The 13,164-nt window shown below is 39.7% G+C and overlaps 1 protein-coding gene across 2 annotated transcripts in view; it reads right to left on the bottom strand.

Moving 5' to 3' along the window:
- Positions 1-8,912, bottom strand: part of LOC116359734 (paired box protein Pax-2a) — a 73,735-nt gene extending 64,823 nt beyond the window's left edge. For both annotated transcript variants that reach the window (XM_031813120.1, XM_031813119.1), the window contains exons 1-3: positions 8,320-8,912; positions 6,574-6,739; positions 5,484-5,681 (exon numbers count right to left, since the gene is read on the bottom strand). In XM_031813120.1, coding sequence (XP_031668980.1) covers positions 5,484-5,681; positions 6,574-6,739; positions 8,320-8,362 — 407 coding nt within the window. In that variant the 5' untranslated portion in view covers positions 8,363-8,912. The remainder of the gene's footprint in view (positions 1-5,483; positions 5,682-6,573; positions 6,740-8,319) is intronic.
- Positions 8,913-13,164: the final 4,252 nt, after the last annotated feature.

Here is a 13,164-nt window from a genome sequence, read left to right as displayed (position 1 = left end):
CTCTTGGATCAGTTGACTGACGAGATGGAGTCAGTGCTGCTTCCTGCTCTTGGATCAGTTGACTGACGAGATGGAGTCAGTGCTGCTTCCTACTCTTGGATCAGTTGACTGACAAGATGGCGTCAGTGCTGCCTCCTGCACTTGGATCAGTTGACTGACAAGATGGTGTCAGTACTGCTTCCTACTCTTGGATCAGTTGACTGACAAGATGGCGTCAGTGCTGCCTCCTGCACTTGGATCAGTTGACTGACTTTTCACACAATACAGCATGAGGCTATCATTTTGAACATCACCGTGAACGAAGGGCCAGAATGGTCAGTGGTTTAACTTGTTGTTTTTGCAACCTAAACTTCTTCTAATCACAGATTGGATGTAGAAGAACAGATGTTGGACTATATTCTCTATATAATGAAATATTTATTACCAGGACCCATAGTGCAATGTGTCTGAGTGAGATGTCAGTAGTATCTCACCATAATAATGGGTCCAATCCAAAGTCCAGGTGTAGAAACAGCAGTGCCTACATGTTAGAAAGCCTACTGTACCTTTAAAAGGTGAGATCTGGAGAAGAAAAGTCTTCATTGCACTTTTGCTCTGAGAGGTGATCTTGCAAACAAAGCATGAAATCACATCAATTCACCTCAATGATTGGCTTCACTGGTTCTACCTGGCCTGAGCTAATCAGCTCTCCTTCTCTCTCCTTCTCTCTCCTTTCCCCTGCTTCTTTCCCTCTCTCCCTGCCACACGGTAAAGGTTTCCAGGGCTCTCTCTCTCTCTGACTGCTGCCCCTTGGCTTGTCCAGGGCTGTGTCCCAAATGGCAACTCTATTCCCTATATGGTGCACTACTTTTGACCCGAGCTCTATGGCACCCATAGCCCTATATCCCTACGGGCCATGGTCAAAGGTAGTGCGCTATATAGGGACTAGGTTGCCATTTGTGACTGACCACAGCTCTGAGGTCTCTGTGGCTTCAGCAGCAGCCCCCCAGTGCCAACCCCGGTGTGGACGAGGGTCTATTGATCGAGAGCTTTGGGGGGAGAAAAAAGTTTGGGATTAGTCACAGGCCTAAACAGATGCAAATAGAAAGCTATAAATTATATGTGACAGGAAAGCAATATTTCCTTATTGCCTTGCACAAGCTTACGCCAGCATTAGATTCCTTTAACCTGACTGGCACCGTGGGGAAGAGGGGAGCTGTCATTGTAATGTGTAAACTTTAAAACTATATATCATGTATGACATGGTGTGTAGCTATTTTAGAACACGGACGGAGCATTAAAGGTGGATCGAGGACGTGGAGGACACATAATGACACGTGTCCCAGTTCACGTTTGCTTGGTTTCCTAATCCTAACACAGATCTGTTGTTGAGAATTTCACCTTTCTTTCTATTTTATTAACATAATAGTATTGTTATTTAAGACCTCTATTTTATTCAATTGTGTTGCAAATTGAACCGCTTGGTCTGATACTGAACAATTGAACAATTTACACCACCTACAATTATTTTAGACGTTAACTAAAAGTCTTAGCCTTTGGGGGTGGAGGGGGACATCATTTCACTATTTGATTGAGAATTTTAGGACCGGTGTAGGTATAATCTTTTTAATAAAAAAAAAAATGTTTTCATAAAATATTGGATTTGGCCTTTACTACTATAGGCCATAGAAACACATTGAACAACACATTCATAAATGGCAAAGGAATAAGGTTTTGAAGTGTCTGTCCCAAATCTAGAAGATATCAGAAAGCTCAGGAAATAGTGGACACATATTTAACCTCTTTTTATTTTGTTGGCACAAAACTATCTCCATAACTTCATTCATTGTTTAAACCAGTACCAAGTTACCTTCTGACGGAGAACACCATTGTGATAAAACGGAGAACACCATTGTGATAAAACGGAGATCACCATTGTGATAAAACGGATATCACCATTGTGATAAAACGGAGAACACCATTGTGATAAAACGGAGAACACCATTGTGATAAAACGGAGATCACCATTGTGATAAACGGAGAACACCATTGTGATAAAACGGAGAACACCATTGTGATAAAACGGAGAACACCATTGTGTTCGTGAGAATCTCGTCTTTCTACAAAGTGTTCCATGTTCGGTTTGTTTTAGGCGAAACCGTTTGGACGCTACGGACATCATTTGTGAGAAGACCGATATTTGGGGGATGTCTCGTGGTCTGACAAACACCGCTGTAGCTCGGCCACCAACAACCGCAGATGCGGAAGGCCGACACGGGTGGATGTGGTGGATTGAGACTCAGCCCATGCAAAACAAATAAAGATATCTCGAGCTTAAACTGATGGATTTTGATGGGTATTTGTTTTTATTATGTTACTTAGACTGATGCACCGGTAGACCCTTCAGGATTTTAATGGAAACCCCTTAAAATCTAATATTTATGTTGTTGACTGTAGACACAAAGGACCAAGATATTCAGCTATATATTGTTAAGATGGCTGTGGTATTGATATTGTTTTGAGGTTCAAGGAGTAAAGTACCCACTACTGTCAGACCTCTCCTTAGGGCAAAGCTACAATACAACGACTAGCCTTCCCAGAGATCACATATCAATATTTTATTTACATTTTTTTCCACTTCACTCCATAACAGTTATTTGACCCCCTGACTTCTGTGTGCGATATAAATCCAGAAGCCTTTATTTGGAAATACATGTTCTTGATATCGAATAAGCAATTTGAAGGAATGAATTAATGACTTAGCTGTTGCTGAAAATCCCCTGAAGAAATATTAAAATTGCTTTACTTTTGAATCAATATTATTGAACGCCATTGAGACCCCTTTTTTATGTGTAGTAACGGCTAGCGGCGATACTTGTTGTGGGGTCATTTCTTCCTTGTGGCGCGGTGGCCCAGACCCAGTCCAGCCAGACACCAACTACAACAGGATCTCTATAACAGTTAATAATGCATACAGGGGAACAGTGTTTAAACCTAGATCCTCTTATGTCAACAGTCCCGGGGTCACTTTTGTTTGGCCATAAAAAAAACCTTTTAGAGTAACGGTCAGTAGTCCCAGTCCTTCCCTTTGTCTACGCTTTGTTAGTGTAGCCAATTCTCCACGTGATTCACCTTGTTTAAAGATAAGTGCTATACTGGCCAATATGAAGCTACTGCCTGGTCTGTTGTGTACTGGATGGAACATCAACCGGTGTTTTGAAGACTGTTTTAGGAAAACCCTTATTGGGAATGTGCTGTGTGTTCGTAACTGCTATTGAGTCATAATCCTAGACATATAGTCTACTGATGCATGGTTGGCATTGAACCTTCCACTGTAGAACAGCCCTTTTCTGGTCTCAAGGAAGCAGGTTTAGACAGATATTTCATACAATTACTATCCAACAATTCAGTCAAAATATTGCATTGGACTGACTTGAGTTAAAACCGTGTGTGTGTGTGTGTGTGTGTGTGTGTGTGTGTGTGTGTGTGTGTGTGTGTGTGTGTGTGTGTGTGTGTGTGTGTGTGTGTGTGTGTGTGTGTGTGTGTGTGTGTGTGTGTGTGTGTGTGTGTGTGTGTAGAATAAAGTGTCAGATAATTTAAATGTAACATTGAACCACTAAAAGGTTCTTCACTCCACAAAGAGAAATATTCAGTATTATGAAATTAAAATACATTCAAAGTAGCTTTCGTCTTTGGTTAATAGAATTACATTTAGTTAAATTCACATTTTAATACCCCCCCCCCCCCCCCCCCCCATAATAAACAAAGACACATAGGGGATTATTTCAGTTAAAAAATAGCTAAGCGAGATTGAATTTGATTCTAATTGAAAACTTTATAGGTGGATCTTTTAATGATATGAATGTACATTTTGAATCTATCACATACATGTGTCTGAGACTGCTTAAATGGGCCTTTTTAAGCAATCACGAGGCATGAAATGAATTTTTCTTCAGCTCTTTCTCTATTTAAAAAGATGTCTTGTGTGGGGCTGTCTGTCCACGCTCTTTCTGCAGTCAGCTCATTAAAGTGTGATGCTGCTGCTGCCTCTATGGAACACTGCCTCTTAACGAAAGTTCATCACCGAGGATCTCTGGCGGGTAGGGGGTCTATTTCTCTACCTCTTTCTCCCCCTCCCCTCTCTCACAATACTATCTCTCTCTCTCTCTCTCTCCCTCTCTCTCTGCTATCGCTCTTACACCCCTTGGTCTGTTTCACCAATGCACTCAAAGTCCTCTTTGTGATCATGATGTTTCCTTGTTACTTTACAGAAGTGAAGGCTATATGTGGTGGTATTATAATGCAGTTCTCCACATCAACCATAAATACACCATCTGACCTCAATCTTGCACGTGCGATCTTAACCAGCGGGCAGGCAGGATCCTCTCCAAATTAGATTTGTATGAGGAAGTTTTCAGAATATCTATTTACATAAAATGTCATTTGATAATGAATTCATAACACGTGTTTTTAGTGAAAATACACTTCCCACTCTTTGTTTCACTGGTTGGACAAATACACTAATATAGGCCGAATGCTTTAACAATCCATTATTTTACAAACTATAACAGCGATATGTGAAATAAGACAAAATGCAACTGCATTTAGCAAAGGCAAATCAGAGAAAAATAGACGATGTATATACATACAGGTGCGCCTGAACAAGGAAGTTAACCCACTGTTCCAAGGCAGTCATTGAAAATAAGAATTTGTTCTTTAACTGACTTGCCTCGTTCAATAAAGGATTTTTTAAAAATAAAATAAAAACAGGTACTCCTCTTTAAATAGACCACACGACTCCACAAAGCTTCAAACCAAACCAGCTATAGGTCTAAACTGTAAAGAAAATGTCCAATACAACACATTAGATGTGGTGCTATTGAACAATTGCTCGGCTTTCGGTGCCACGCGGGATCTGGTCACCGGCTTGCCCTATTGATCGGTTTTCATCCAGACAGATTCACTTCGTCCTAAGATATACTGCTGATTGCTGGGGGAGTTTGGACTGAAAGATTGAATTGCACCGTCGAGACCACCCTCGATGGGAGAAAAAGTTTGTCAAACTCTGGACTTATAGGTCCTATAGGCTCCTATTCTGCAGTGCAGTTCATAGATGGAAAACGTACATTGACAAAAATACCTTGAGAGTTCATCACGACTTGGAAGATGCTTTAGAAATACTGTTAAATAGTCATAAAGATGTTCTATCCGTATAACAGCCAATGGAAGTAAATTATACAGTATATAATAAAGTCAATCTCCTGTAAAAAAATAAAATAAATGTAGGCCAGGCGTTGAGGCCTAAACATGGACAGACGAAAGCAATGCTGCTATTATTGTCATTTGTACATTTTCTTGATGAAATTTGCAAGGATGTTTCCCCAATTTTATGATTTTATATATTTTCCAGATGTTTTTGACGTTAACATAATACTATTTTACGTTTTCATTCAAAGGAATGGGCTTATTGGTTATGTCATTATCAATAAAGAAATAGTGGTTACCTGTTAATGGACGAGACGCTTGGAACCGTGTCGTTGTCACAGACGCCCTCAGCTAACAGTCTGTCTCTGATTTCCCACGCGAACATGGTCGGATTCTGACGCTTGTAGTCCGCTATTTTATCCACAACCTTTGGAGTCGCCACTTTCGGTTTGGACCCACCAATAACTCCTGGCTTTATACTTCCGGTCTCGTAGTATCTGCAACAATAATCAACAACGTATCGATCATGAAACATCTAGGCTATCTGTTGGATGGACAATTCTTCGTTTTCTTGGCTAGAGTTGATTTAAATTATCATTAGATTTGTGGATGTATTCGAATGTTTATGCACCTTATGCCCCCAAAATACTGTGTTGCGCCTACAGGACATTCAACCCGCAAACATCTCCAAAATGTGCACATTGTCGTCTGAGGCAAACTTGATATATATATGTACTTTATAGCCTAGGCTATACTCTAACTCTGTGTGGTGGAGTGACTTAAAATCTTTTTGTAGGATCCAAAAATAACAGCGAAGACTTATGATCAAATAATTGAGCTATTCCTTCCGGCTACAACCCATTACAATGGTGTCCAACTTTATCTTCTGTGCCAAAAAGACTAAGAAAAGATGAAGAAAACATGCAATTAATTTCAAATGACATGCTACCAAGTGTTGCTATTGAACTCATTTAGACAAACATTCCAAGTGCATAAAACAAATACCTTTTAAAATCCTTTTGATAGCTGAAAAATATTTTAAAAACATTCAAATGTCGTACGGACACGAACCCAATACAATTCAGTTGTAATCTGATATAGCCTAAATTACGGGGATACCAGTTTAGCTGTGTACAGACACAGTACCGCTCCTCGTGATGGCTAGGATTAAGTCAGATATTGTTTCTTATATCCTCATTATGTGTGCATAATATACTGACGTGTTTCCACTCTTTCTTTTGTTGCCATGTTTTGTTATATTTTGGTCGAATCTGTTTTATTTGGAGTCTGCCAATATGTAGGGATAAGAGTTGCAGGACAGGTGCATTTTTTTTATTTTTAAGAGTGCGTTTTTCTGTCTCATGATGGGTAGTTTCTCCATCGTCTTACCTGCCCAGTATTTTGCTGACACAGCCGTGGCTGACCCGTAGTTGTCTCGAAATGTCACAGGGTCTCACTCCTTGGTGCGCGAGTTCTACGATTCTTGTCCTCACCACGTCAGGTAGGGGTCTGCCGTTGACAAACACCCCGCCTAGCTGGTTCACACCGCCGTGCCCTATATGGGAGACAACAACAGCACAGAAAACCATAACATTAAATACAGGGGTGTGGGAGATTTTGTAGGTTATAGTATCACCTCAGCTATAATGCACTGTATGGTATTACAACGTTTCAACGGAACAATTTAGACATATCATATCTAAGCATCCGGTCTTGAATATGATTTTAATGGTCCAATATCCAAGCCTGTACTTTAAGATGGACATGTGGTTGTGGGTTGGGGGCTATATTATTCTTTCCCAGGGACGTCATCAATTCATGTATAAAAAATCAAAATAAATGTATATCAACTCTGTTTGTAGGCTACTCTGAAGATGTGCGTGACAAGGTCACGTAGGCTATAACTTTTAGAAAGACAGTATGATATTATAGCCTACCATTAGCTACTATAACATATTGGTAAGTGAACGGTTGGTTGTCCCAAAATTGCTCCTCCATTGAATATCACGCTAGTTTCCTGCAGGCTATCCTGTTCAATAGCAATACTGTCATTTTACAATCCCCCCCCCCCCCCCCAAAATAGGTAATTAACCATTTATAAACACATGCTTAATTAGCATAAATGGTCTATATGATAGTTGGAATATTCTTCATACTTTAATTAGACGATTCTATTTTATAAAATGGTAACACTGCAGTGATAATACGTATCATCTCTCGTCTAGATCGTTTAATACAAGGCGGATATCTTTTCAACTCTGGCCCACGGCTCGGGTTGGCTATAGAGTTACACGCTCTTTCATTTTTCTTTTCTCCGTAATTATAAATAATTAAGCGCTTTGATTACTCATATTACATATTATTTTGTAAATGAAGAAAAAAAGGGGGGTAAATTATTCACAAGCATGAACAAAACAACATCTAACTCCATTCATTATTTCACCTGTACAACAACAATAGGCCTTGCAATATCATGTCAAGTAAATTTGTAACAATATTATATTCAATTAAGATACTGTTTATTTTAATGTGTGTATTGTTTAAGTGTTATTTGGTAAATCAATAAATTGGTGCCTATTAGAATATTGGCCTAATAAATTGGCACGGACCTGTCAATGACACGTATTAACCTGGTGACAGGTTTACTAATTCCAATGTGACGTGTTTTGTTCTTCTATTTTTTTTTCTTCAAATTTGGTAACGCTACACAAAACGTGGGCCTTTTTTACGAGTTTACTGTGCACAATTGAGAAAAATACAAACACAATAATAATTAGATGTACGTGTGCCGGTCTGTAAATAAGCACATATTATAAACACAATATTTTCAGTTAAAAAATAGTTTCAAATGTGTCTTCCAAATATTAACATTCCCATCGAAGTTGATTGGATTTGCTTGTTCACAATGCCACTGTAATTCAGGCTACATTAAAACGCTGGAGCGGTTTTGTTTTGTCGGGTTGTGATATGCAACAACATGCAGACCGATGTTGCATTGTCAGTGGAATGAGTGTATCGCTGTCAAACGATAATATTCGCTAGGCTATTGGCCTATTTAGAATCATTATCTTGTTTTCACAGGCTCAGTTTTCGTTGCAAACACAACAATATCTGAAAAACTCATTATCTACTTACGGTGCATCGCTGAGAACGGGTCTACTTTGCAGTGAATATCCATCGGATAGCAAAAGGAAAGACGGGTAATCAATGGAAGTCGCCGTTTCGCCTTTGTAATGCAGATAAAAATGGGAAGAAACGGAAAAACTTTATTCGATTAAAGATTTCGCTTTTCCCTCCACTCAGTCAATGAGAGGGTTTAACTTCTTCTAAAGTTGCCGTCGTGGTAACAGTCCGTGCCGAGAATAGAGGCTACTGCTGGTCAGGTGCAGAACATGACCGACGCTTGGCTTCATCAACGTGGAAATGTTTTCAGTTTGAGTTGGATTTTCAAAACCTGGAATGATGAGATGATTTTTCTCAGAACATGATGACGAATAGGACAAACCTTTACGTCTAAAACCGTTCTTGGACAGTCCTGTGGTAAATAGATAGATCCTAGTTCCGGCCTTGATTTGCTGGTTGGTTTGCGGTGGATAGTACGCTCAGATACGCATAGACATGACAGAAGAAACATGGACACTGTGGGGAGTCTGGTGCCCTGCTACCTTCCCCTTTTCCTTGACTCTAAAATGGGGTGGATGCGTTAGCCTGAATCTTTGGTTGAGAATGAAGCCCCTCACCGTGTGTGCGTTTCTAAAAGCAAGCTGCCTGCCCCCCCCCCTCCCCTCCGCGGACCCCCTTGCTTATGGATGAGTTGTCAGACAAAGGCAATAGATTCCAACACTTTGTGATTCGCCAACGCAAAAACCTGGAGCCCAAACGAGGAGGTCCCAGGGTCTGACACACCGAAAAGGGGAGGGAAAATAAACAAGGAATTGACTCGGAGTTTTAAGATCAGAGTTTCCAGACATTAGATCGGGACGAGGGGTAAATGAAAGCCATTTTTGACTTTATCAATATCTAGAGTTTATTTTATTAGATGAATAACGGACTGAGATAGGAATAGACTAACATTTGGGTGAACATACTATCGCTAGACGTTTTACAGTTGCATAACTGTACAAATAGCCTAACGCATATTTCCTGGCTTGGTAAATCATTATTTTCTTGTTGAGATTATGTTATGTAGGCTGCTGGAATGCATCGTTGTTCTAGTCTACTTAATGACGCTAATGCTCATGCGTGTATATTATAAGTATTTGACATGTTTTGCTATGTAGGCCTACAGCTCAAATGCGATTGTTTTGCACGTTGTTTACATGTAAAACAAACGCTGCATGTCTTATGTATATAGGTTTAACTTACTATGTGAAGTATAACGAGAAGGGCTTGAAGAGGGGAGTGGAGGGCTCTGGACAATCGGTCGTCGATACATTGACCTTTTATGTTATTTATTGATTCGGTGATCATGACCACCTTCCTGTGATGGATGTACAGCCTGCGCTGACTGGGCGAGGGGCTAGTAGTTGTATAGGGGCTGGAGGTGAGATTGGACAGGGGAGCCGGGTGCCGGGGTTGGCAGTGTGTGTCAACACAACCCGCAGTGCTCTCCTCCACACCTTCTGTAGATGGCGCTCACAGGTTTCATTTGTCTAAACCGTTTAAAAGACCGTATACTTCTGATGTCAAAAGAAGTTACAACTCCGGTTGCAAGTCAAACTGTGGATGCTCCATGTTCATGGGATTAGTGATGACAGTAATATGAATATTGATTAGCTTCGATAAATAGGTCTACATGTCAGTGACTGCATGGATTGAATTTCACTGCCAATGTAGAATTGTAATGCGTCAAAATTCCTAGTGCTTGTTATAACACCGGCCATATTATTATAATCAAATGATCATTTAAATAAAATTGAAACAATTCAGGTAGCCTACCAAACATAATTATTTTTTTCTGACACGAATTCATTCAACTTCTTTTTTTTAGGGGGGGGGGGGGGTGTCTTATTTCAGATATATTTATGATTTATTTTAGATATCCAATTATTTTTAGTTGATTTAATTACATACATGAAATAGTAAGTGTAGGCTATGGGCTAGGTCTACAGAGCCATCATCCTCGCGAAAAGATGAACGGTAATATTAGTGCAAAAAAAAAAATCAATATTGATCATGGTAATATATTAACCATAACAAACAATATTTATTATTCTTGTTCTTATTTATATTCCTAGTATTCATAATAATAACAGCAAAATTATAATTAGCACAAAAAATATTGTTAGAGTTTAGTTATATTAATTCGTTTTTTTTTATAGGCCCTTAGGCTATAAATGTGAATGTCTCCTACGTCTTCAATCGACATGTTGTTTAAGGCCAGTACTGGAGGGTGGCCCTCACGAAGGTCCAACGTTGGATGAGAGAGCTGCGTGCCTGGTGGCACTTGATATTTTTTTGGGGGATTGTATTTTTGGGGGGATATCTCTGAGGAACATAGGCGGCTACATCTATTGCTCTGCCTTCTGGTCAGGTTAGGGGATAATTTCTCTTATAGGCCCTACTGTTTTTGGAGTGAGCTTCTGGTACAATATGTAGCACTATAGGGTGTAATTCACACTCCACTGCACATTTCCCCTAAAGCTAAGTTTATTTTTTTTCTATAAGACCCCCCAATTCTTTTCCGCTGCCCTTGTGCTCTGCGCGATTTGGTCTCCAAGTGCAAAAAAATTAGGCGTTAATGTCGCCCCCCCCCCCCCCCCCCATTAGGGGACCAAGTATGAAAATGATTGTAAACACCGCATATGGTAAATGAATAAAAGATGCTGACTATGTTTATTTTCATTGTCCTATCACTTGAATAGCACAGGGCGCGTGTGTGGCGTGTTTGACCCTCTGTTCGGTTCCTTGGCTCGTATCACCCCTCTTTTTAGAGAGAGAGGCCGTTCTATTCAGCCCCTACACAGGGTCAGAACCTATTTAAAAGCGATTCAGTGGGAAATTAAACAAGAAGATGCCTGAATAAATTGATGTTCCGGTCGCTGCGATTTATAGCAGACCCAAAGCAAGTTCTGTTAAGATGGTGGGCTTTAAGAAGACATTGACTTACAAAGTGTCTTATTTTGTGGTTCACTTAGATTATTTACATGATGTGCATAACCACCATTTTATTTATGAGCGTGCGAGTCCAAGAGTGCCTGTAGATGATTCATTTCTACAACCCCTGAACTTTACATTACCTATAGTAGGCTAGGATAGCCAACTGACATGGTGTAGGCCAGAAAGGGAATTATTTACGATAAATAGGCCTACATTCGGATTGTCGCCAATAATTGTTTTTTTGTGTTTTTGGGGGGGGGGGGGGGGGGGGGAATGTTTGGGACACCAGTGACCACACCCATGAAAATTGGTTTAATATATTGACAGAGAGCAATTTATCTTTCGCTCCGTTTGATAATAGTCTGTGTGTAGTCTAAGTGCCATGGAGAGGGAAAGGCAGAGGAGAGGAGAAGAACCGTACAGAACTAGGAGCTCCGCCCGCAGGACACACGATAGGTCCTGCTAGAAAAACCGTTGAATACACGATAGGTTCCGCTGGGAAAAAACGTGTAATATTGTCATCGATAACAGAATTTAGTAGTAGTGAGACAGTGACTAGTAACGAAACTTTATTTCGAAGAAGATAATGTTTGTTTTGTTCAGTTCTCTGTTGCCGCTGCTTTGCCTCTAGTCTCGTTTACCTTCGTATTGTTATGGCAACGTCACCCAATCGATGTGACTTTTTCACTTCTAGCTGCTTACGGTCGACTGTCTTCAGTTAGGACCTGAGATCACGGCCTGGGTATTAGTCGAACATGTATCCTTTGGATCTCATGGGGGAGTTAAAACAATAAATCATTTCATTTCAATGAGCTGCTAGCCAATGTGTATTGTTGTATTGCATTGAACATATATAATGTTTGTAAAATAAATAAAAAATCCAATAAATAAATACTATATTCCGAAAGCTATAGGCCTATTTGTTTGACACAATCTACTGGCGTTTGGTGTTGAGAATTGATTTTTTTTTACATAAAACTTCCATATTTCAAGTTGAACGAAATGCAGTTATTGTATGGTCATAAAAGAAAACATAATTGCCACTATATGATAGGCTGAATAATTATGTCATTTCACTTTAAACTCCTCTTCTGAAATGATTTATTTTCACCAACTTGATTATTGAATAATTCAAAATGATCATATATATATTAAAATGAGTTTGACTAATACTGAACTGTTGAAAATGAACCTTTCTATTCCTATCACGTCCGTATGTTTGTCACATGTCACCCAAGTAGGTCTTGCAGCGTATCAAAACGTTATAGAAAGCTGACACAAATAAAGCCAGGACGTCGAGGAACCCCAGTCTTCTGAACGCGCGCTCTCGAACGTCCCTTTTCTCTGTCAAATTCTGAGATATCTTCAACTATAGACTTCACGATGACATTATATTAGTCTACAAGGTGAAACTCTATGCAGGAACAACAACAAAAAATACCCCCCAAAAATAACCCTCGTCACATTTGAAGGCCTCATTTCAATTAGACACAAAACCAATACATTTTGCCGAATGCTAAGAGAGAGTTATTAGGAGTATTGAATTTGGAAAAGGTCTTACCCCCAGCTCAGTTCAATTAGCTCCATGCACGCGACTTTAAATAGCTGCTTAGTCGCGAGCAGAGCGTCCGATGGAACAGATGGTGCAACCAATTTGATTCCATCCTCCAACACCATCCAAAGATTGATTTTGCACTTGCTTTAATTTTACCATAATTAATTAGATCATTACAACTGTTTTCCATTGATTTCCCATTTAAATTCAAAATTAAAAGGTGAATTAGTATGTGATCTATGTTTTCTATTAACCGTATGGGACAACAATATAGAACAAATGTTCACCAAAATTGATATGCAAAACCTCCCAGTATGTCCATGCAA

Source organism: Oncorhynchus kisutch, unplaced genomic scaffold, assembly GCF_002021735.2.
Source record: "Oncorhynchus kisutch isolate 150728-3 unplaced genomic scaffold, Okis_V2 Okis04b-Okis11a_hom, whole genome shotgun sequence".
Taxonomy (NCBI): Eukaryota; Metazoa; Chordata; class Actinopteri; order Salmoniformes; family Salmonidae; genus Oncorhynchus; species Oncorhynchus kisutch.
This window is presented reverse-complemented; position numbering and strand designations above follow the sequence as displayed.